This window comes from Nanorana parkeri, unplaced genomic scaffold, assembly GCF_000935625.1.
Source record: "Nanorana parkeri isolate BGI_ZX_2015 unplaced genomic scaffold, ASM93562v1 scaffold1335, whole genome shotgun sequence".
Classification (NCBI taxonomy): Eukaryota; Metazoa; Chordata; class Amphibia; order Anura; family Dicroglossidae; genus Nanorana; species Nanorana parkeri.
The window spans coordinates 325313-348192 of NW_017307603.1; the positions used below are offsets into that span (position 1 = coordinate 325313).

Sequence of the window (22880 nt, forward strand, 5' to 3'; positions counted from 1 at the left end):
CGCCAAATTCTCACTCTGCCATCTGCATGATGCAACTGGAAACGTAATTCATCGGACCACGTGACTTTCTTCCAATGCTCGACTGGCCAATCCTTGTGTTCCTGTGCGAATTGGAGACGTTTTATCTTAGTGCCTACAAAAGTCAGGTGGTCATAATAATCTGACCACTCAGTGTATAAAGCCAAAAGCTTTCTGTTTTTCTTTCTTTTTACAGTTTGGATAGATTAGGGAATTGTATAACCCCCTTGACCCTTTTTTATTTTCTTTTTTCTGTGGAGTACATTAAATAGCAGTGGTATGGCCATAATGTGATTTTGCTGCTGCACCACTAAAATGTGTACATTCATAAAGTACAGTGATGTACCGTATCAATGTCCATTGAGCATCCCAAGCCTGTGGAGTACAATAAAAATGAACGGGTTTTGAAAAAAAGAAATAAATAGAAAGCCAGGGGGAGAGCCTGGTCATGTGATCTGTCAAAGTTGCATGACCTGCTCTCTTTCAATCAGAGTTTGCAGAGTTTCTGTGTTAAACAGAGAATTTCATGAACTACTACAAGCTCAACACCACAGCTTTAATTTTATAAATGGGTCACAAAATGGAGGCTGTGGTACTGAGCAATACTGCAGAGTATATTGGAGAGCAGATAGTTATGTCTGTCTTCTGTTTAAATTGGCCCTACATCTGATTGAGGAAATCTCCATTTACTTCCTGTCATGAAGACAAAATAGGAAGTGAGAGGCAATCTCTGCATTGTGAGGGGTAATTCCTTCCTGAACAGTTGTTACTTTTAAGAGATTTCCTCTCTATTCTTGTTAAGGTGACAACTGTTGTATTTTGGATTCCTCATCTCTAATAACAATGGCCACCACTAGAAATAGGGATGCTATTTGTCTCCAACAAAAAAAAATTCCAACTCTATCCACAACTGAAAAAAAGTTTTGGCTTTCAATAGTTTTCAAGGAAAAATTTTTGGAACCCTTTTAAGATTTGAAATTGTGTCTCTGATTGGCCTGAGAAATCATGTATGACTTTTATCAGGTTGGGGGTGGTGTAGCTTGCTCTGAATTTGTTTTAGGCTTTTAAATGCTAAAAAATGCTTTAAGCTGCATTCTCATACTATGCGAGAAGCATGCAGCCTAAAATAGAAACCTATGGGAAGATCTTTGTCTTGTAGGAAGAATTTCATATCTATTATATATAACTTGTCATCTTCATGCATGAAATCATTTCATAACAGTGTTGGTTTTTTTTGTGGTCTTGCTCTTATATGTTATGTGATTTTGTTTTGTAGGAGAAGCTTTGTTTACCACATCACATCCTAGAAGAAAAGGGCTTGGTAAAAGTGAGCATTACCGTTCAAGCACTGCTAGATGTGACTACAACCAAGCAGGCCTTATTTCTATGAAACGACTGCATTGCGTTTAACCCAACAGTGACACCATGTTTTCTAAAGGCTGCCTGAAGAGAGTAATGTGGAAAAAGGAATTTTGCCTCACAGCGAGCCCCTGCTAAGGAGATGCTGAGTGAACGCAAGACAGAAATTTGATTTAACATTCCATAAAGAAAGGGCGTTGAGAGGATTTTTGCACAGGATAATTACCCTATGTATAAACTGTACATGCTCAGCCCCCACTTCAAGCCATTGCTAAATATCAATTAGTGCTGTCCTGCCAAATAGTTTATTTGCATTCTTCCCATAACGGTGTATTATTGTATAATGTGACGGAACAGCAGAATGGAGGGCAGTGTTTCTTCTACCCAGCCAATAGACTCATGCAACAACATTTTATTGCTGGGGCTGGTTACTTCCAAAACGGCAGGTCACATTGCACTGTATTTATTTCTATAGCGTTAAGTTCATTACTTTTAATGCCAGACACTAATTGCTGCTTAAAGTCTGAACATTTGTGAAATAGCAGTTTTAACTAGATGTAAATGTGTTACAATGGCCTTTTGTTCACTGGATAGTTCAACAGAAATTTAATGATTGAGAGAAAATCCAAATATGTTCTGTATATAAAGAGAAGGATTTGAGGAGTCTGTTAGGTTTTAGTGCCATTTGCTAATGATGGGGCTAAGGGCTCAGATATATCTGAGATTTGTAATCGCTTAGTAGCATAAGATATTCCCTTATTGCCCACTGCCATATTTGCACACAATTGAAGTCATTGTATTGTAATTGAGAAATAACTCAAGAGTTAATCTCATGCTTCATATGTTACTAAACAAAGTGCATGTGTTGTTGATCCCCCACTTGGGGGACTTTTATTTCCTGTGTAAAAACTTGGGGGGCTTGTTTTAAAATGTTACTTTGTGAATTCACCAAAATGCTGCCATGGCTTATTTCACTCTACTTATGAAGCACATTTGCCAGGTTAAAGAGTGGCAGTGAGCCTGCAGTCCTATGCCATACTGGTACCAGCCCAGATGGCCACCTGCATTGGAGGGCTGCTGTCCTTTTGTATAACCAGTTAACCATGTGTGGGTAAACAAAGAGTTAAAATAAAGCACACATTATACTTAAAATACTCTAGCTGGAGGGCTAGAAGAGAAAGGGGGAGCTTGTGCTTCCTTATTAGGTATCCCAGAATGGAATAAAGTGATGAAAAAGAAACCCAGTGTGGTATATACCACTGGATACAGTTAATTACCTTTAGAGAATTACATATATATTTAAATAAACTGGCTGTTTTTTTTTCACCCTTTTCTTATCATATATACATGGTAAACTGGGTCGTGTAAGAAGTAAGAAGAGGAGGTAGCCACATTGGGGGTGCTGAAGTATTGTCCATAAGTATCAGTCAATGATTCTGTTGAAGGAGCTGCCCCTTTTTGGTGCCCCTTGTCTAATCAGTGCTTAATACTAAAGGGCACGTCGGCTGGTATCAACATGACAGGGGCCCTCGTACTCCTCGTTTCCTAACCATCAGAATACCAGCCCACATCCCTGGTGTACCGGGCTTGTAACAGTAAGGAGTCAAAGTTAAAAAAAATGATAATAAGTGAGTTTTTATGCATATCAAGTATACCATGTATGTGAATCAGGTGTTTGTATTGTTCTTAGTCCATGTCTGTAGTTACCATGCAGGCTACAGACCAGTTAAATATAAACCAATGTTTTTACTGGCCCAGGCCTGCGATAGCAACTCTAGAAGCACAGGGAAAGAAGAGGCAGAAGTGATAGGTTATATTTAGTATTCCCGGATATGGTTAAGAGACTAGCATGTTTTAAAAGCACAGTTATGCTAATATTCCCTTTTTATAATACTGACTTCTTTAGCTAGCACAAATCAGGCCAGTTTGTTTTATGCCTTTGTAGTGGATGCCTCCTCCCATGGGCATTCAAGTGTGCCAGTCTTGATCTTTTGACTTATCGGAAAGTCATACATCGATCATTTTATCAGCTACCTATCTAAACATATGCAGGGGGTCATTTGCTCATTGACCTAAACAGGAACATTGTGTAGTCTGTGCTGTGCGCAGGCCAAGTGAGCTGATGTGATGGATTGAATATGATTTGCTTTTTTCTGCATTTAACCCATTTTCACCTACAATTCTAGAGTAGAGTATACCGACTGCCTAGACTTGATGTTTCAGTTATGGGATGATATTGCCAAGATCAGTCACCCACTTGCTTTGTATATTTCTTGGCAATACAGTTACAAGATCTCTGCTGTGGATTTCTCAGACTTGCTTATTTGACCGCATCCGTTATGAGAGAGTGTCACCCACCTATTTTTCTTTTATATTATGGAAAATACACCAAGAACACTGGGAATCAATGGTTATATAGGTGTAAAAGGCAGGATCACCAGCAGTGAGATCTTATAATTGGAGTCCCAGAGATATAAGAATGTAGTAGGTGATTCAACACGTCACTCCTAATTGGATTATTGGTTTTCGATGGATTAGGTCCTAAAGAATAACTTCACTGCTCTTGAGGGGGAAAACAGTCTATGTCAGATAGGTAAATACTTTGCAAGGGTGTTAGGACCCCCTACTGTAACTATATGATTAGTTATAGTATTGTAACAAGTTTAACACTGCTGGGAATACACAAGCCAAGCGCAATGTACAGGAAAGAACTCTGTTACAAGAGTGTAACAATTTAAACCTCCAACAATTTTAAAAAATAGGATTGCACATTAAAAGGGAGAAGTATTTTTTAATAACAAAAGGGCCTTTGTGGCGCGATAGATAGATAGATAGAGATGGATATAATTTTATTATTTTTCATGGGGGTATCATTTTCCTTACAATTATTAACAAACACTGCCAGAAAAATAAAGAAATATATTGCAGCAGGGAATGTGCAGGATATTTAGTAAAAGGCTCCCGTATGAGGGTCTAAACAAGTACCAAATCCAGTTGTGATCCATAAGCCTCATAAATGCAACAAACTTCCTTTACTGAGTAAGCTTCATTTGTGTCTCCTATGCTCCCTGCCCCAGACACTGCAGCTCCCAGTGGGAGGATTTCAGCGGCAGAGGCAGTACGGCCAGCCCAGAAAGCATTGGGCCGGACTAGGTGTGGATAGGTGCTACGGTTACATACTTGTGAATCTCCAGTAAAAATGCTGACATCCACTTCCGCTGCAACATTCTTTTTCATCCGACTTTAGTGCAAGGCACAGCGTACGTGGGAGTGGAAACTTTGCTAGGAGTCCGGGAGCAGTGCAGCTTTGTCACCACCATCACAGGAAACTACATTCGGTGGACTTCATTGGCAGGCTCAACAGGCATTTGTGGGAAAGGGGGACTAAGAGAAAACTACAAGTGTGGATGCACTTATAATTCCGTGCTGCAGTACATATTTTTTAATTACTATAAGAATGTTGCCACAAAAAGTCACCATTTCTTCCTCTAGGCAAAGGATTTAGAATCCATGAGTGTATAGAAGGGCTTAACCACAATCCTCTATTTATACAAGTATTATTTATTAGGAATTCTATACATCCTCTTGGATGTCATTTGTAAAATACGACCTTTTATTTGTTACTGCTCTCCAGTGGTCATATTAATACTTTGTGTATATATATTTGTTATTTTCAGTTATTAGGAAGTGTGTTTGTTCAGTCTTTTATTAAAACTCAGTGAGCAAAAGAAGGGCATGCAGAAATGCATTATAAAATAGTTCTGAATATTTTGCATAACCATATTTGTATCTCAGTAGGCTGATGTAGTTTAGTCTTCTAGTGTATCGTGTACAGAAATAGTTCTGGAAAAATATATTGTTTTGGAGCTGTGGTAGATTTACTACCATAGAGACTTGTATGACAACCATAAGAACTGAAAGAGGAGATCTTTCCTAAGAAGATTGTCCCCCCGGTGCTGTAGGAGTAAGCTTTTACCAGCAAAGGGACTAGTCATAAAGAAAGAAATGAGAACAAAAAACTGAGTTGTTTCCACAGTGGCCAATCTGATTTCTTTTATTTTTACAGAGAATGAAATACAAAATGTGAGCGGTCACGTTGCTTTTCCCTCATTTTCATTTCTGAGTTTCTTATAAGTCCCAAATATACAAATAGTTCTGCTGGCCATTGAGGTTTGTAGTTCAGTACACATACTGTATGTTAGCTGAAATGTTTCTACAGCTGGGAGCCCTGGTGGTCTTGTCCTCGTTTATTGCTCCACAAACTAGTAAGTCAGTGACCTGGAACCAGTTACTTTTTAAGGGTTAGTTACTCACCAGATCCAGAACTTTCTGGAAAAAGTCAGTAGTGTCACCTAACAGACTTCTTCTAAGCATGTATACTGTGCTTAGTTATCAGCCAAGGACATGGAAGAATAGTGAATCTTATGTAACCCAAATGGAAGATACGCATGTATCTTATGTCTGGCTATTATGCGTGAAATTAATACATCCCTATCTTACAGTGCGCACCATAAAGAAGACTAGCACAGCAAATAAATGAGTCAATCAATTTGGAGGGTTTAACAGCGGGGGCATCCTTTTCTAGTGGATTAAAGGTGAACAATAACATGCTTTTTTTACGTTTATTTTAAAGTGGAAAGCAGGGATGCACCGATACCAAGTACAGTACTCGGTACAAGTACGTGTACCGATACTTTTCAAGCTCCAAGACTAGACTAGAGAAAAATTCATAAGTTAGAAGGCAGCTGTCATTTGTAAGGAGCACACGGAGCTCCTGGGATTTGTACATCTCTGTTTTAATGTACGATTTTGTTTTTATAAATATAAATAAAGTGATGCACAGATACCAGTTTTGTGAGTACACGTACCGATACTTGCCCAAGTACCTACAAGTACGAGTACTGATACATTTTTGTTTATTGTCATGTGACAGTTTTTCTAAAACAATACAGACTAATGATTTCAGGACAGTGGTGGAGCCCCAGAGCCAGGTCCCAGCTGCAACCGCTGCAACCCTGGTAGTTCTCATGAAAATGCCAAGTATCTGCACTGGCGCTCGAAAAGTATCGTTGCATCCCTAGTGGAAAGGTTTAGAACCTCTCAGATATTCATTGCTATTTCCCCCACCAGGGCGATTTCCCCTTATGTATTGTCCTTGTGTCAGAACTGGGACCAAACAAAACTTTACAAGACGTTCTATCCCTGCACCACTCTGCAGTTTTTTATTGGTGTTTTTACCACCATTTGTGTGACTTCTTTCCCCTTTCCATCCCAGTGACAGACATAAGAGCAAACCTTCCAATGGGAATATACAGCAGTAAAGCGGTTCTAACTTTACCCCACTCCCAAAAGCTAAATAAATATTTTGGTGGGACTTGGGGGATATCTAGTTTAAAACCCACGTCATCTATACAAAAATCTGTGCAGAATCAATAAACCCAGGGAACTATGATGAATTAGGCATTATGATAGTAAGCACAAGCTAAATCAATGGACCTATGTGGAAGCAGGCACTAAGCTGGGGAGCACCTGCTATATCAATGGACCTATGTGCAAGCAGGCACTAAGCTGGGGAGCACCTGCTAAATTAATGGACCTATAGAAGTAAGCACTTAGCGAGGGAGTGCCGGTTGAACCCACAGACCTATGTGGAAGTAGGCACTAAGCTGGGTATACCTGCTAAACCCATGGGCCTAAAAGTAGAAAACCTAAAAAGTGTAAAAGTAGACATTAAGCGAGGGAGTAACGGTTGAACCCATGGACCTATGTGGAAGTAGTGACTCAGCTCAGGAGCACACGCTGCATTAGCCGTCATACTCCATTCTAAAAAAACATGGTGGCAATCTGCATTATATTAAGTTTCTGTGGTCTGCCAGAGAGAATTACAATGTCAGTGGTTTAAGAGCAACACTGTCAGGGTTAGCCACTAATGTTCTCTCCTACTTAAAATAAATAGTTTGCTAAATTTAGAACAAAGAATGCATTCTATTCAACCAGAAAAAGTCCAGTGTTCCCAGAAGGTAACTACATTTAGAAATAATGAGACATTCAGGCACCAATTGATTTTAACACACGGTTTCCCACCACTGTAAGGTAATTTGGTCTACAGCTATGGAAATATGTAATCTTTATATGGAGCAGTTTATTGCAAAGCAGGCCAAATTAAACCCGCGGTGATGGATCATTGTATTGTGCTATATGGAGATAAAAGTCTGTAAATTCATCTGGATTAGGAAGAAATTGTACATTTCAGGCAAATGCAGAATCAGGAAGAGTACCATGGCGTGTTAATTGTACAGTGATCAGCAGGGCCTGTAAAACCAGATTATCACTTGTGGTGATGTATGATCCCAGGTTGTACGCTTCCCGCTTATTGCTAGCAGCTCTTTGGTGACATGATAAATATTTTGGGTGTATTGGCACCTTTCTATTATGTACAGTATGTTTTTGTGGCTGCGTATGTCTTATTTGATGGTCATCTAGGTTACTGTTTGACTGCTTTTCATATTCACATGACATTGTTAGACCTATGTTCCTGCCTTTCTAACATTTTGAAAACACTACAGAAATGTGCAATAAATGTACATAGGTTCAGTAATGCCATCTGTGGAGTCAAGTTATGCATAGCACATTCCCTGCCTGATAATGAGTAATATTTACAGCTTCACAAAGGGAGCATGGTACACACATTGTAGCTTCACTGTCAATTCCCTCCCGTAAAGTGCTAACAACTAAATTGTGTTGTAATACACAATTTACTATCATACTTTACATTGATTGCAATGACACTATAAAGCTAATTTGCAGAACTGCTTAAGAGACAAAATCCTTAAAGTGACACTATACTCAGGAGTTCAATCTCAAAAATGCATTTCAAGTATCCTAACTACCCCATGGTCCCTGTGTGTGTTGTAAAGTAACCACCACTCCAAGCTCACTTTACTGTGATTGACTACAATCTCATGCCTAATTTGTATTGAGATTATGGTCGATTACAGAAAGAGAGCAGTGGCTACTTCACAACACACACAGGGACCATGGGGAACAAAGGTAGCCACCCTCCAGAAGGAAGGACAGTGTCGGCACCAATTCAGAGATGATTTGAGGATCTACAGCTAAGTGATACAAAAAATACATTTTTGTTAATAGGGTGCTTGAATTACTCCTGGGTTTAGAGTCACTTTAAATTAACACTTAGGGGGTTATACACAAAAGTTTGGAGAGGGCAGGAGAAGTGAACAACCAAGACAACATAACTGATTTGGAAAAATTCTCCAATTCAGCTCACTTTCCAGTTCAGCTGTGTTGTCCTTCTCCTGTCTTCTCCAAACTCTTCAGCCTTTAGTGAATAACCCTGATTGTGTAATGACTGGTTCATTTTAAATGCACTGTGTAAATCTTAATTTACTGACAGAGTGTAATGGAGGTGACAGCTAGATCATTTTGTTTTCCTATGTACCATATCCAGAAGCTTTTGAAATTCCAAAAGCCATGAGATGGTCAAGACAACCTAGTATGGTGATATATACATAATAGTAAGCAACATATATTTTCTAGTAAAACCTTTGTTGATTTTTTTTCTTTTTAATGTTCCTGTGAAATCTGCAGACTTTTTGGGTTTAAGATATGTATTGTATTACTCCGTTACAAAAAGCTTTTAAAGCACAATGTGGTTTGTATTTTGGGGCAACCGCTGGGAGAAGGTATTAGAGCAAAGGATTTGTGAATGTAGTAGATGGTGGGGGGGATGGAACTCTACATTAAAGTTAGCAGAATGTAGTTATCGCCAGAGGGACATGCATCTTCTAATCCTCTGGCAGCAGAAAAGTCGAAAGCAGCCAGACACAGCGGACATTGGATGGATTAAGTGTCTGCCTGAATGGACAATGTTTTATCATGGTGAGTACAAGAAGGGAGTTAAGAAATGAAAAATATATGAATATTGAATGTTTAGTATTATGACCAAGTATCGCATTGCTGCATGTGTTCTCTGTGCTGCTTCATTAGGAACTTTTCACAACAGGTTATGTATTGCTTTGTGACATTCACAAAAATCTATACTCAGCCAATAGAAGTACAATGGAATACTTCATCTGTATGTATATATGCATTCGGACAAGTAGAAAATGACACCTGGGGATAAGAACACGCACACTGGCAGCTCACTCCCGACTTTGCCACAAACTCTGCACCAATAATTCCTCTTTCAAGTAATTTTTCCTGGACAGTCCAACGCTAGCCCATAGGAGGAAACACTGATGCTAATTTTCTTGCAGAGTGGAAATGCTGCTGGGAATGGACTGAGAACATCATGATGAAGCCAGAAAATCAATGTGTTGTGAACTCTAGATGTTTGGAACATTGTAAACCGATGCAGATGTTGAATGTAAAGACAGAACATTGATGGCTGTAACAAAAAAGGAAAAGTGCAGTTATCTAAAGATATTTTTGTATATGTATATATGACAACAGCTTTATAATGATCCTTCTTTTTGTCAGAAATGGCTTCTGAACAATAAAACCTATGCTCTTGTCTTAAAGTCTTGTGTACTTAAAGCTGTACAATAAAGATTGCTATGGAAACTCCTGTTGTGCTTACACTATGTAATGTTTAATATACATTCAGCTACCGTTGTCTGGGCAACAAATAAATGAAAAAAGCATTCAAACATGTCACAGCTCAAACATTTCATAACTTAGGGCTCGTTCAGTGTGAGCATGTAGGCTAGGTTCTGATCGAGGTCTGGCAGGGGGTCACATGCATGTTAAAAGGGACACGTATTGTTTTCTATGTACCCTAGCAGTGACTGGCATTGTTCAGTTGCTATAAATACTAGTCATCGCTTCTGGTGTGAATGAGCCCTTATGTTTCCATTTCAATCTGCAAGCAGCTAAAGTTTTCTGTTACTGTAAATGATTTCCCATATCTGTAAAGCTGGCCATACACTATGCCAATCTCAGCCGCTTCTTGATGAACTGGCTGAAATTCACACAGTGGGTGCTGCTATCGGCACCCTTTCAGCCAGCATCCCTAGGTCAGCTGATCGAAGGAGTCGGTCAGAAAAACTTCAAACAAAACAGAGCCGGCAGCCAATGAGCTGCTGGCACTGTTTTGGTATTCTGAAAGCGGCTGGTGGTTGCTGTCAGAATACAATGAATACAGCAAGAGATTCCTCTAGCAATGCTTGTAAGCGTGATGGAGGAATCAGTAATATTATCTTCATTCAGCCCGCAGGTTGAACAAAGTTAATATTATAGGGTATGGCCAGCTTAAAGGAGAACTATGAGGCGAGTGATTTTCACTCAACCTCATAGCTCTAGCCAACCTGTGACAATGAAACTGTCACAGGTCGGCTCAATAGACCGGGAAGTGAGCAAACACATACTGTCGCTCACTCACTTCTCAATCATCTACCTGCAGAAAACCACGGCTCCCTGCATGGATTCCCCCCGCTCCAATCCTCCAGCGCTGACTGGCGGAACGGACAGGGGAGGGCACAGCTGGCTCTGCCTATCGTGCAGCTGGGTGGATCTCGACAGTAATGTCGGGATTCGTCCTGGCTGCGGCGTCTCAGTATACCGCGAGCTGTAGCTTGTGGTATACTGAGCTTAGGGTAACGGGAGGACGCTAGTTTGTGTCCTCCCGTTACCCTAAGGAGAACTATGGGGAAAAGCCCTAACCCCATAGTTCTCCTTTAAGCACCAATATTTTACCCAGAGAATACATAATCATTCGTGTCATTCCCCTTCCTACAATGGCACCAGCACGATCTAATGTCTCTACCATGCTCACATACAACAATTTGGAAGGAAGCAACAAATCTCCCTTTTTACCAATATTCAGCTTGTAGACAGGGTGCCCTACAAACCTCATCCCCCGGGTCATGTCATCTGCACACAGCTTGAAGTCCAATTACAGGCAGCCTTGTATGCTCGCATTAGAAAGAAGTGCTGCTATAATTTAACCTGATGGCGATAAGACATTACGTCAAAGGAAAAGAAACAAATGGTTACAGCAGTTCGCCTACACACAGCCAGAGGTTGTGTAATCAGAATGTCATTTTCCATGGTCTAGAAGGAAATGGAAGCTGAAACCACTAAACCAATATGACTGGATTACCATTTCAGAAAAGATAGAGGGAGCCATGATTTCTGGAACACTCGCCTTCAAGTCATGTTTAATTGTTTTCACACAGCCTTAAGATAATGTATAGATTTTCAACAAGACTCTTAGGTGTTATCAGCAAGGTCACCGGTTTCTTACATGATAATATCCACAGGCATCACTCTCTGCCTTGAAAATGACTGTGCCAGTAAATATTCTAGGGAGTAAGGGAGGAAAAAAGCCCCTCTGATTTCACAGTGTGTGTTCTGATGAATATACTAGTTTAGCAGAATCAGGTCTTTTTCTCTGTACACAGAGGACACAATGTACTGCACAGAATCGGCACACTGCTGTATACAATTGCTCTCAGCACTATTATCAAATAGAACCCTGTGAGCAGAAATATGAACGCTGCCACTGCTAGTTTTTAAAGGTGCAGGCTCCACAGCTATGATCCCTATCCTGGTTTACTAACTAGTGGGTGGCTGATCTGGAACAAGATTCATGAAGCTCAATCTCTTGGTAGTGGCTTCACTTCCACACGAAAGAACCCCAAACTGTAGGAGGGAAATTGGAGAAGTCAATAAAAGCAAAGAACAGGAGGTATCACCCAAGGAAGAAGAGTCCAAAATCATTTTAATGATTGAGACATAACAGCATCAAAGAGTCAACACGTTTCTGGAGTAAACCACAATCGCCCTTCAAGGGAACCTCAAGCCATGATGAAGGGAGATTGTTGTTTGCTCCTGAAATGTGGTTGATCTTTGATGCTTTTATATCTCTATCAATAAAATGATTTTGGACTCTTCTTTCTCGGGTGGTGCCTCTGTTCTTTGCTTCAAACAACATTAAGCAGCTATCTTTATTTTTTGCAGAAATAATGTTTATTGATTTTTCACAAACGTAAAAAAATAAAACAGCATACAAAGCAAAACGAAATACAAAGGCAACATCAGAAGGGCAAATTTGGTAATGGTAGCAGAGCTGTAGACTATAACAACCACCTCAGAAATGTACATGACATTGTGCCCAGATACAAGCCGTACCTCCGCTCCAAGTCCTGTCCCCGGCTTGGGGATTCCAGACTGCTAAAGCTCTCCCCTGCAATGAGGTCAACGTTATGGAGTCTGGCCCGAATCTGGGTCTCCATCATCAAAGTAACCAAGGAAGGCCCTGCGAGATTCCAGGCAAGCAGCTATCTTTATTATAGATCAGGAGACACGCATAGCTCACTCATTTCACAATGGATATTTTAGGAGGTGCCTCAGCATTCTAGCAAGCACCTGATTCTTGCTAAAAAGGTCTGAATAGAGTGTGGGCCACTTTACATGGTGTTGTGTAATAACAAAAACACAGATTTACTCATTTGAGTTTAAAAAGAAAACACACAGAACAAGAACATTTTTTAAATCCCTTTACCCCTTTTTCATGATTTAGCAAGGAAGGAAGGTTTTTAGATCCCATGTAATTCAAGAGCCTTTGGTTCCAGGTAGATTAGGAGGAATTACAATGCCGGTTTTCTAGAAGGTTGGGAGAACTTCTGCTTTAAACATAATACAAGCTTGCTTTAAATGTTTTAGTTTTTAGTAGGGCTGCAGCTAACGATTTTCATAATCGATTAGTTGAAAAAAAATAATCGGTTAACTAATCGATTGGTTGTTTTAAAAAAAAATATCTCTCCCCTTCCCCAACCAACTAGTCGATGAGGAGAATAGTTGCCAACTATTCTCATAAATCGATCATTATCGATTTAGGTCGATTAGTTGTTGCAGCTCTAGATTTTTTTTTTTTTTTACACACACCCTGATGCAGATTAATTTTTGTGCTTCTCCAGCGAAATCACAGATCGCGATTTGCAATATTTTACTGTAATTAGCAGGTAATGCTTGGATATAAAAAAAACTCAAGGTCACACTGACATTTCACGTTTTATTTGATTTGTTTCCTACATCGGAGGACATTCCACTTAATTTCCTATACAATGAAGCCAATGATTTTTATCTTTCTCTTTTCCTCATTGTGGATCAATGACAATCTTCTGTAATCTTACGCATTCAGATATTTTGCATGGTGTTTGATGTGATCATTTATAAACGTAGTGATAAAGAAGTAGCTGTGATCATAGCCCTGAAAGATAACAAAAGGGAAATACAATACATTTAGTAATACAGACAAGTCTAGTACATGACAGAGTGTGAAATCCTATCCTAGGAAGGTCACTGGAAATAATTCTGGCCTGGACACTGCCTCTATATACAGCACAGCTTCACCTTTCCAGCAAATGTAATATCAGCAGACCAGCAAATAATCTTCTTCCTTCACTTTCATAAAGAGTCTTGAGGTCCCCACACTGAAAGCGATACTGTAGGCAGACGGAATCCTGTCCCTGTGAGTATTCAGCAGTCAGCTACACATAACTGAAGACAGTATATCCACAATACCTCGGTGAGAAACAAACACTGGAATATTTGGGTGCTTTAAGAGTCTGTTGAAGGATAACGGAACAAGATAAAGGGTCTCAATTTAGATCCAAGCTTTCTGCTTTCATTAATGGCCAACGTGGAAAATTCTGCAGCTTCACATGATATGCAATCACTCAATAAGGTATAAACGACACAAATGTCTGTATAGTCTTTTAGCAGTACTAGAGTACCCCCTGTGAGCTTGCTGGTATTAAAATCATCTACAGATTCCATGAGCAGCGTAAACCTGCAATCATATTATTTGCAATCATTCAAGAAACAAAATTAAAAACAAACAAACAGTCAACGTCAGAAGAAGTGCAGGAAAGGCACTCAAACTGGGATACAGACAAAAATACATTTTCATCAGAGTGGGGAAGGGTTAGAACACATTTGACAATATTTTTATTGTATGTTACTTCCTGTGCTGATGACAACTACTCCCACCTACTTCTCAAAGGAGTGTCACAGGGATAGGACGTGAGGGGAAAAAGCTCTACAATGGGGTTACAGTCACAGGGGTGCAGGATTCTTATTGCCCTGCAGTCCCGGGTGTCGGGCAGGGAGATTTTTTCCTACATTTAACCCTGCAGCGGGTAAGCAGAGCTAAATGTAGAGCGGGGGAGCTGCCAATTGTTTTGTACAAGTGATCTGGGTGGCAGTACAGATTTGTAGCAGGCAGCCTGTTTGTCCGTCCGTCCGCCCCCCTCCGAGTGATAAAAAAAGTAAAAAAAAATAGAATAAAAATGAACAGAAAAAAAGAAAAATTAAAACCAACCCTGCCATCCGCATGCAAATAAACACACGTAGGGCATTTTGATACTGTGTGCCATATTGTTTTAGCTGGGAAGCAGCGCTCTCTAACACGCACAATGTGCATTAAAGGGTACGTTTACTTTCCCAAGTAATTTGCAAAAATGGAATTACCCGCTAAAAATCGTGCCCTCCCCCTCCGCTATACTTACCTTTCAGCGAACGTTCCTTCCCCCCAACAGTACGGGTGTACTAACTGTACCCCATACGGCTGTCCAGTGCAGCCCTGCGCTATGGATTTTAAACTTCGCTTGCAAGTAGCGAGCACTCAGTCAGCGCAGTCAGGTGATGCTGCTGACCAATGAGAATCGTTTCTTAGCACAGCTAAATAGGGTTTTGGTTAAAATTATGTTTACTATCATGACAAGTAGATTGGGCCCCCACTTTAGTCCTTGGACCAGTAGTTTTATTTTCCAACCCCTGCAGTCAGAAATAAAAACCTTACAGATATTGAACTCCATCTAAAACGAAAAACAAAATGGCTGGAGTTAGACTTTAAGGAAACCTGAAGACTGGATTATGAATACTCATCAGTGAAACCTGCTTGTAAAGCCTTGCATTGCCCTGTGTTGAAGAGCCGATGCTTATAATACATATGACTAGTACTTGCCTCCTGCAGTCTGAAGACCACGGGGATTCTTCTTTCAGTGCAAGCTGCAATAAAGTTGTCAGGCAAAAGCTGTCCTGCGGAGAGGAACTGGTCATCCTTCCCTTGGTCAATTAATATGTCTAGCTGTGATCCTGAGTAAGTCTTCACCAGATGTGTTGCATCGTATGCCTTAGGACAATCAGAAACAGATCTTCTAAGCACTAAGAAATCAGTTACAGCAGCGGAAAAGCAACAGATTTCCAGAACTTCCCTGCTTTACACTTACCTCCCATTTACTAGAGTCAGAACCCAAATATCCACCGAAAGCTTTCTGCCCCCATGGGCATTGGACGGGATTACAAATTGGTGCAAAGGCTGAGACAGTCTAAAGAGAAAAAAAAGAATAACAAGGCGGTCAATTGTCAATATATTTGGAGCTCCTCATATTTGGTGTCCTCAATTTCTTTTTCAAAAGGGAAATGTCAGGAGGTCTGTTTAGACCCCTAATATTTCCCCGAATCCCCAAACAGTAAAAATAAATGTAAAAAAATAAAAACACAAATCCCCCTCCCCCACAGATAACATACACGTGCAACAGTGTGCACCATATTGTGGTGAACGCCATGCACATGCAGTGCAATGTTAGAACACATCGCAGTGCTTGATTTTCTTTTCGGCACAAAGCTATTTTCAAAGCTTTGTGCCGCAATGCCCTGCGTTGTGATACGCTGGAGGCTGCCACTGCTGACCCCTCCTGAAAATATTAGGGCCCTGCCCATCATGTTGATCCGTTGTCTTCCCTACTTTCTAAGTCACTGACTAGCAACAAGCATACAGATTAGAAGTCCAAACTTGACACGGACGTTCCTGATATGCATTCAACTTCCAGGAAAGAATATCGGAAATGAGTGAAGGCAGAAACTGACAGACAACTAGCATTGAGAATATTTCACTCAGTACAAGTTTCCTTTAAACCTCCTGCACTGGGTTTTACAGACCTCAGATAAAAAGGTAAACTAAAGTGATTTCTGAGCAGATTTAGCAGTGCAAGGAGTCCCCCGAAGGAGCTTTTAACAAGGGATGTACAAATCGCTGTTTCCATAGTAACTGGCGAGTAGAATGCCCTGCCTAGGGTGATGAGTAGCGGTATTATTGGTGTGTAATGATGCTAGGTCAGGGTATGAGAATCTGTAATGCAGCCTGTGGAGGTGCAGTAGTGCAGGAATGGACAAGTCTGGTACATCTACGATAGACTGGACCAGAAGTGATTTCTCTTCCCGAAGTGCTTTGTGTTGTTTAGGACACTTTATGTAGTAACACATTGTAAGTGAAGTGGCAGAATTATAAGCTGTGGGCTACATTATATGCACCGGCGGAACTACCAGGGTTGCAGCGCTCACACTTGCGACTGAGCCCTGGCATTCCGCCACTTGGGGGGGAGCGCTCAGGCTGAAGAGGAGCCAGGCAGGGATTTTTTTTCTACATTTAGCCCTGCTTTGGGCAAGCAGGGCTAAATGTAAAGCAAGAGCTTTACAGTGGCATCGGTCCGCTTTACTTGCATCGCTCCTGTATCAGCTGTCACAACCTGACCTGTACAGAAGATTGGGGCACATGTGTGCTCTTCTTCTGTATTGGAGGGCAGGCTCATAAAGAGAGCCCGTCACCTCCAAATGCTATCACACAGGGGCTTGTTAGCTCCTGTGTGATAGCAATAAAGTTGAGTGAAAAAAAAGTAAAAAAAAAGAATAAAATAAATAAAAATGGAAAAAAAAATTAAATGAAAATAAAATTAAAAAAAGTAGTAAAAAAATAAAAGAATTGAAAAATATAATATTGATTAAAAAAAAGTTAAAAATATTAAAAACATGATAAAAAGTTTAAAAAAAATGTATTCATAAATCATAATTAATCTACACAGCCCAACCTGTATGGGTGGGGTCCCATGATTTCAACTAGTGGCCCTGCCTCCTGGGACTACACACATGCACTACACTGGTAACTGCCAAGGTGCCAACATTTTTTTTAAAGGGCGGTGGAGTGGGGGCCCTTTATGTTTTCTTGCACTGGGGCCCTGAGGTTTCTAGTTACACCTCTGATTATATGTGAACATGACTGGTGCCAAAAGACATACCAGATACAAGCCAACATGTTCTAAAAAAAACTTATTTAAATGTATAAAAAGTCAATGGTATGATTTGATCATAACCACATGATTGCTGGCTTGTACATAGATGGACTATTTGGCCATAGCTGCCAATATAAACATTGCACACAGCATGTTCGCCTTAGTTATAAAGTGTTCATGTTTCCTATACTGTCACTCAGGCCCGGCTCTACCGTAAGGCAGCTCAAGCGGCCGCCTGAGGGTGCCCAAGGGGTGAGGGCGGAAAAAAATAGTAGCAGTGAGTGTCGCTGCAGCATGGACGGGGTTCTGGGCTTTGGCCGCTGTAAGCTCGGTCTCGCCCCTAGCTTCTCTCAGGTGCGCACGCTGCCTGTGTGGCTGCAGCATGGACGGGTTCCGGGCTTAAGCCGCTGTAAGCTCGGCCCCGCCCCTAGCTTCTCTCTGGTGGATGGTCATGCTGCCTGCGTGAGACTTTAGAGCCAGTGTGGCTGAACTGTAGCTGGCTTCCTTAACGACTCTCTATACAGTGCCTGAGCCGCTCATCCTGCACTGCTGCTGTCTGACAGTCATCTGGATCTGTGAATGTGTCCTCTGTGGAGTGCGCCTCTCATCTTGGACTGCATAGGTGAGTGTGAACCCTGCCTCCTCTTGATCGTATGCTGCCTCAGCCTGCCTGCACCATGTTTGGTTTTTTTCATCTCTTCCCCACTCTGCCTCCTCCTGATCATAAGCTGCCTGAACCATGTGTTACACATGCTAAAAAAAACAACCCTAAACATGTACATGTTTGTTTGTTTTTTGTATCTCTCCCCACTCTGCCTCCTCCTGAATTGTAAGCTGACTACAGCATATGTTTTTTTTTTAGCTCACTCTCCCCTGTCACTATCTCCTGGTCCCAAGCAGCAGGTATTGGTAGAGTGTCCATTGTTGGATTGGTAGGGGTGGGGGCAACAGAGCATTTGTAGTGAGAGAGGTGGCCACAGTGGAAGGGGAACAGATGGAGGGGCTTCAGTGCACTAGGGTTGCAAGAGTTGCAACAACTAATCAATGTAGTCTAATAAAATCGACGATGGAAAACACTGTCAACGTTTTCCATCATCGATTAGTCAGGTATCGATTAGTTTACCCTGCTCTCGGCCCCACACACGACCTGAGCCGCACACCAGAAGACATGCGTCTTCCACCGCACACCAGACGACAAGACTCTTCTACTCCCCGCTCTGTGCTCCCTGACGCACCTGACAGGATGGGATAGTGGAAACTGTTGTATTCCTCTATAGCTGATGGTACATTGTGCTGTATATGTACCATCACCTATAGAGGAACACAAATCCCAGCAATACATTATACACTTTATGTATAGTGTATTGCTGGGATTTGTTTTATTCCTCTATAGCTGGTGGTATATTCTGCACTGCGCTGTATAATCATTATACAGCGCAATGCAGAATACCACTAGCTATAGAGAAATACAACAAATCCCAGCAATAGTACATTATAGTATAATGCATGTGCTGGGATTTGTTGTATTCCTCTATAGCTAGTGGCATTCCGCATTGCGCTGTATAATTATATAGCGCAATAATTTACCGCCAGCTATAGAGAAATACAACAAATTCCAGTAAGATTGCATTATACAGCGCAATGCAGAATACCACCAGCTTTAATGTATTATTGCTTGAATTTGTTGTATTCCTCTATAGCTGGTGGTATTCTGTATTGTGCTGTGTAATGTAGAAATGCACCTTCACCTGTGTTGGCAAAAATCGTTGCACCGGGCCTGCTGTCACTCTAATGAAGTAAAATGTGTTTGTGTTTTGCTTACCCCTGCTTTATTTGCATCAAAACATTTTCCCCCCAAAAAAATACAAATAATCAAATCAGTTTTATAGTAATAATAGATCAATCTTGTGTACAACATGCACAAATCAAGTATTTATTTAGCTGCAGCGCAGGATGACTCACTTATCCCTTTCTTAATTACCGAAATACAAAACACAGTTCAAAAGGATGCTACAGGATCAGCAGAAGATCTCAATGCATTCTCTGAGACATCAAGATACTCAGGATGGAGTCATTGTGGGATTATATCCATCACAAATATTCGTGGGCACAGATAACCAAGATGAACACAAGAGCTGCCACTGCCACTGTTTAACCACTTCTCAGCCGCAACCAACAGAATGTACAATTCTCTTCCAAAGTAAAAAAACAACAAGCAAGTAACACATCACAATGCATTTGCTTCAGGTAAGGGAAAAGCAGCGGGCAGATCACTGGATTGACATAAAAAAAGTTAAAATATAAAAGAATGAGGGTTCTATATAATCAAATTAAAATTTGTTTTCTTTTACACATAGTTACAATCAAACTGTGGGCTGCCATGGGCTGACCTCCTGGCTGGTTGCCTGCAAGTTAACCTGACCCTCAGGCTTGAGTACTTTGATTCCCTGTCCTGGAACAAGTATGTAGGTCAGTAAAGTCAGAAATCCTTATCTGCATACTGGTTCTGGGTTAGGGACTCGCAAAGTACTGACACAAGAGGGTCAGCATGATAGAAATTCCAAATTAACAGCAGTCTTCATGTTTCTTTCATAAAAGGGTCCAGTTAACCCCTTAGTGATCAGTGACGTCCATAGTACGTCACTGGCACCGGGCCCGTTTAAAAAGACCGGGAATCTGTTTACAATTGTAAAGCCGACTGTCGGCTTTACGATAAGTCGATCAGGCGACTTAGCTGTCGCCCGATCGCTTCTCCGACATTCAAACTCCATAAAACTACAGCTGAGTGCCACCATCTAGGATGTAATGTCAGCAGCCCCAGCAGACTTAGAACTGCTACTCAAGTGACACTATACAGCATTCCCTTCATGTCTTCCCCGGCTGTGACATAAAAGGTTATGTAGAGAGGGAAGGGGTGGGGGAACGTGGCCAGCACAGACAGTACTTAGCTGCTAAAGAAAATTAAAGCTGTAAAAAAATTTGAAAGATAAAATGATAGTCCAGGAACTCATTTGTCTGTCGGCTTAAATCCAGCACCCCCCATTCTTGGGGTCAGGAATAGAGGGGGCTGGGGCCCGTCTGGAAAAGTTTGCCAGACATGCCAGCGCAGATCCACCATTGTGCAGAGATGGACAGTCTGCAGCTTCTCTGGATGCTGGAGATGGATGTCAGGGAGAGGCTTCTATTTCTGTGAGCGTTTTGACTTACCCCTATGTGTAGAAAGAATTGATCCCTGCTGGATCACATACTCAAATGTCTTTTATTAAATCAGTGTGATAGTCTTCTATTTTGCAATACATATTATGAAATTCATCATAGTTAAGACTGCTTAGTAAATGTAACACAAGAAAAGGCACACCCTCAATATATATATTATTAAATACTTTAAAACATCAAACCATCTATAAATTAATGTACGCCCCTGGTTTATCAGGCTTGGGGCTGGGAGACACTCAGTCGCCATCTTAAAAAATTATAACGGAGTTTAGTGGAGAGATAAATCACCATTTTAGGGGTTTCAGCCTTATCTAGTTAAAGTGGACCTTTACCCATATCTTCAAAATAAAAAAAACACACCTTTAGAAATGTTTAGTAATGACAATCTACAAACACATACTTCTAGATTATTGCTGGATTTGTATTCTGTGCATTCCTTATTTCGCTTTTCTTCCCCAGTCTTCTGGCAGTGGCCATGTTTACTAAGCGCAGATTACTAGCTCTCCTATTACTTCCTGGAACTCTGGCACATGTGACTAGGACAAGTGACCATGCACATCATCTCAAGGGAGGAAAATGCCTTTCCCTGAGATCTCATAAGATTAGAGAAAAGCTTTCTCAGCAATGCTCTCCTGATGTAATCTCCCCAGGATGCAATGCTTGGGCACAATAACATCATTTGTGCCAAATAGAACCAGGAAGCAGAAAACAAGAAATTGTAAGTAAAATAAAAATATGTATAACTAATGAATGTGAGATGATTTCATATCAGCATGCAGATAGGTGATTTTTAGTCAAAGGGTGTAAAGGTTCTCCTTAAGAAACCGGTTATGTGAGCTTGCGTAGTGGTCTGAGGTAATGCTATTCTACAAGTTACCTTTGACACTTCCTGCATTTCCTCCAATGGTCTTTCTACTGATCTTCTATTTTCACCATTTTGTCAAAATCTATTGAAGTTATGCCTTGGAACTACAGCCTGGGCCTCTTCCATCCTCTGATGTACTACCGTATATATGCTGTTTTGAACATGCCTCTCTCCCCAGTGCGCCCTCATTTCTTTGCCTGGGCTCACTGGGTTTACCAAGAACTGTAATCCCCTCATCTTCCTCCTGCATAGAACTGGTTTTCTCCCGGTTGCTGATTTCATGGGATCTCCATAGTTTCAGGGACCCCTGGCCTGACCGTTTTGTTAACATGGTTGACTATTTTGCTGTTTTTTCCTCCCCTTTATCTCTTTGTTATATATTCACACAGCTCCACAATCTAAAGCCTCTGCTGCTATTACCTGGTCATGATTAACATTTCCATACTCCTCTACTGGCATTTAGGAATCTCGTCTGCACTTTACATCAGCTGGACATTTTGGACATTTTCTCATGGAAGATCAATGTGTTAAGATTGCTTTTTGATATGTGAGGGAAAAAACCCCAAAACTCTGACACATTGGGGGTTGATTTACTAACCTTATAAACACACCACGAACATGTATACACCTCTGTAGTGTGTTCCCTCCCAGCATGATCTATGGGTGGAATCTAAACACCTTTGTAGTGTGTACACACCCAGCAGGTGTGTTGTGCAAAGCCTTGCATGAATTGCAAGATGATGTTGTGTAAATTAGCTCTACATTGTGTTGCTTGCGTTGATGAATGCAGGAATGTAAATGCATGAGCTAGCCATTTTTGTCTAAACTGTGAAGCAGCATTATATATGCATCATGTGCATAATTTTTCCATATATGGCATTAGTGGAAATATGCTTTTAGAGACTTTTTGGTTGATAAATACGTTTTGCTGTGTGAAAATCACAGGCACCTGGTGCGTGCGTGTGTTTAGGTTAGTAAATCACCCCCATTGTCTTTGGCTGTGTGTTATTTTTCTGTTTGAACTGCCAGCAGGAGACGCATGACACCATGAAACCACTGACCTCCTTGAACACAGATCTGTACAAGTAGCTTACTAGTCCTTCTATGCATCCTATGCTCATGGGGTGTCTGTACTGGTCCACAGGGGTAATGTGTTCTACGGTAGGTTTATATTGTTGAACTATAAAGTGTTTGACATTGAAATATATAGCCAATCTGGGAGATTTTAACAATTTGAGTTAGGGATGTTCAGATACAAAGTACGTACTCGGTATGAGTACTTTTCCAGCTCCAAGACTAGACTAGAGAAAAATTCAAAAGTTATATAT

General features: G+C 40.9%; 2 protein-coding genes across 3 annotated transcripts in view; one reads left to right on the forward strand and one right to left on the reverse strand.

The window, feature by feature from the left end:
* LRCH1 (leucine rich repeats and calponin homology domain containing 1) overlaps positions 1-1555 on the forward strand; it is a 163285-nt gene extending 161730 nt beyond the window's left edge. Inside the window, exon 20 of the mRNA XM_018569435.1 lies at positions 1295-1555. Coding sequence (XP_018424937.1) covers positions 1295-1408 — 114 coding nt within the window. The 3' untranslated portion in view covers positions 1409-1555. The remainder of the gene's footprint in view (positions 1-1294) is intronic.
* Positions 1556-13429: 11874 nt separating this feature from the next.
* The window catches only part of ESD (esterase D), a 20890-nt gene continuing 11439 nt past the window's right edge, over positions 13430-22880 (reverse strand). For both annotated transcript variants that reach the window (XM_018569438.1, XM_018569439.1), the window contains 3 exons: positions 15633-15731; positions 15368-15535; positions 13430-13609 (listed from right to left, as the gene is read on the reverse strand). In XM_018569438.1, coding sequence (XP_018424940.1) covers positions 13529-13609; positions 15368-15535; positions 15633-15731 — 348 coding nt within the window. In that variant the 3' untranslated portion in view covers positions 13430-13528. The remainder of the gene's footprint in view (positions 13610-15367; positions 15536-15632; positions 15732-22880) is intronic.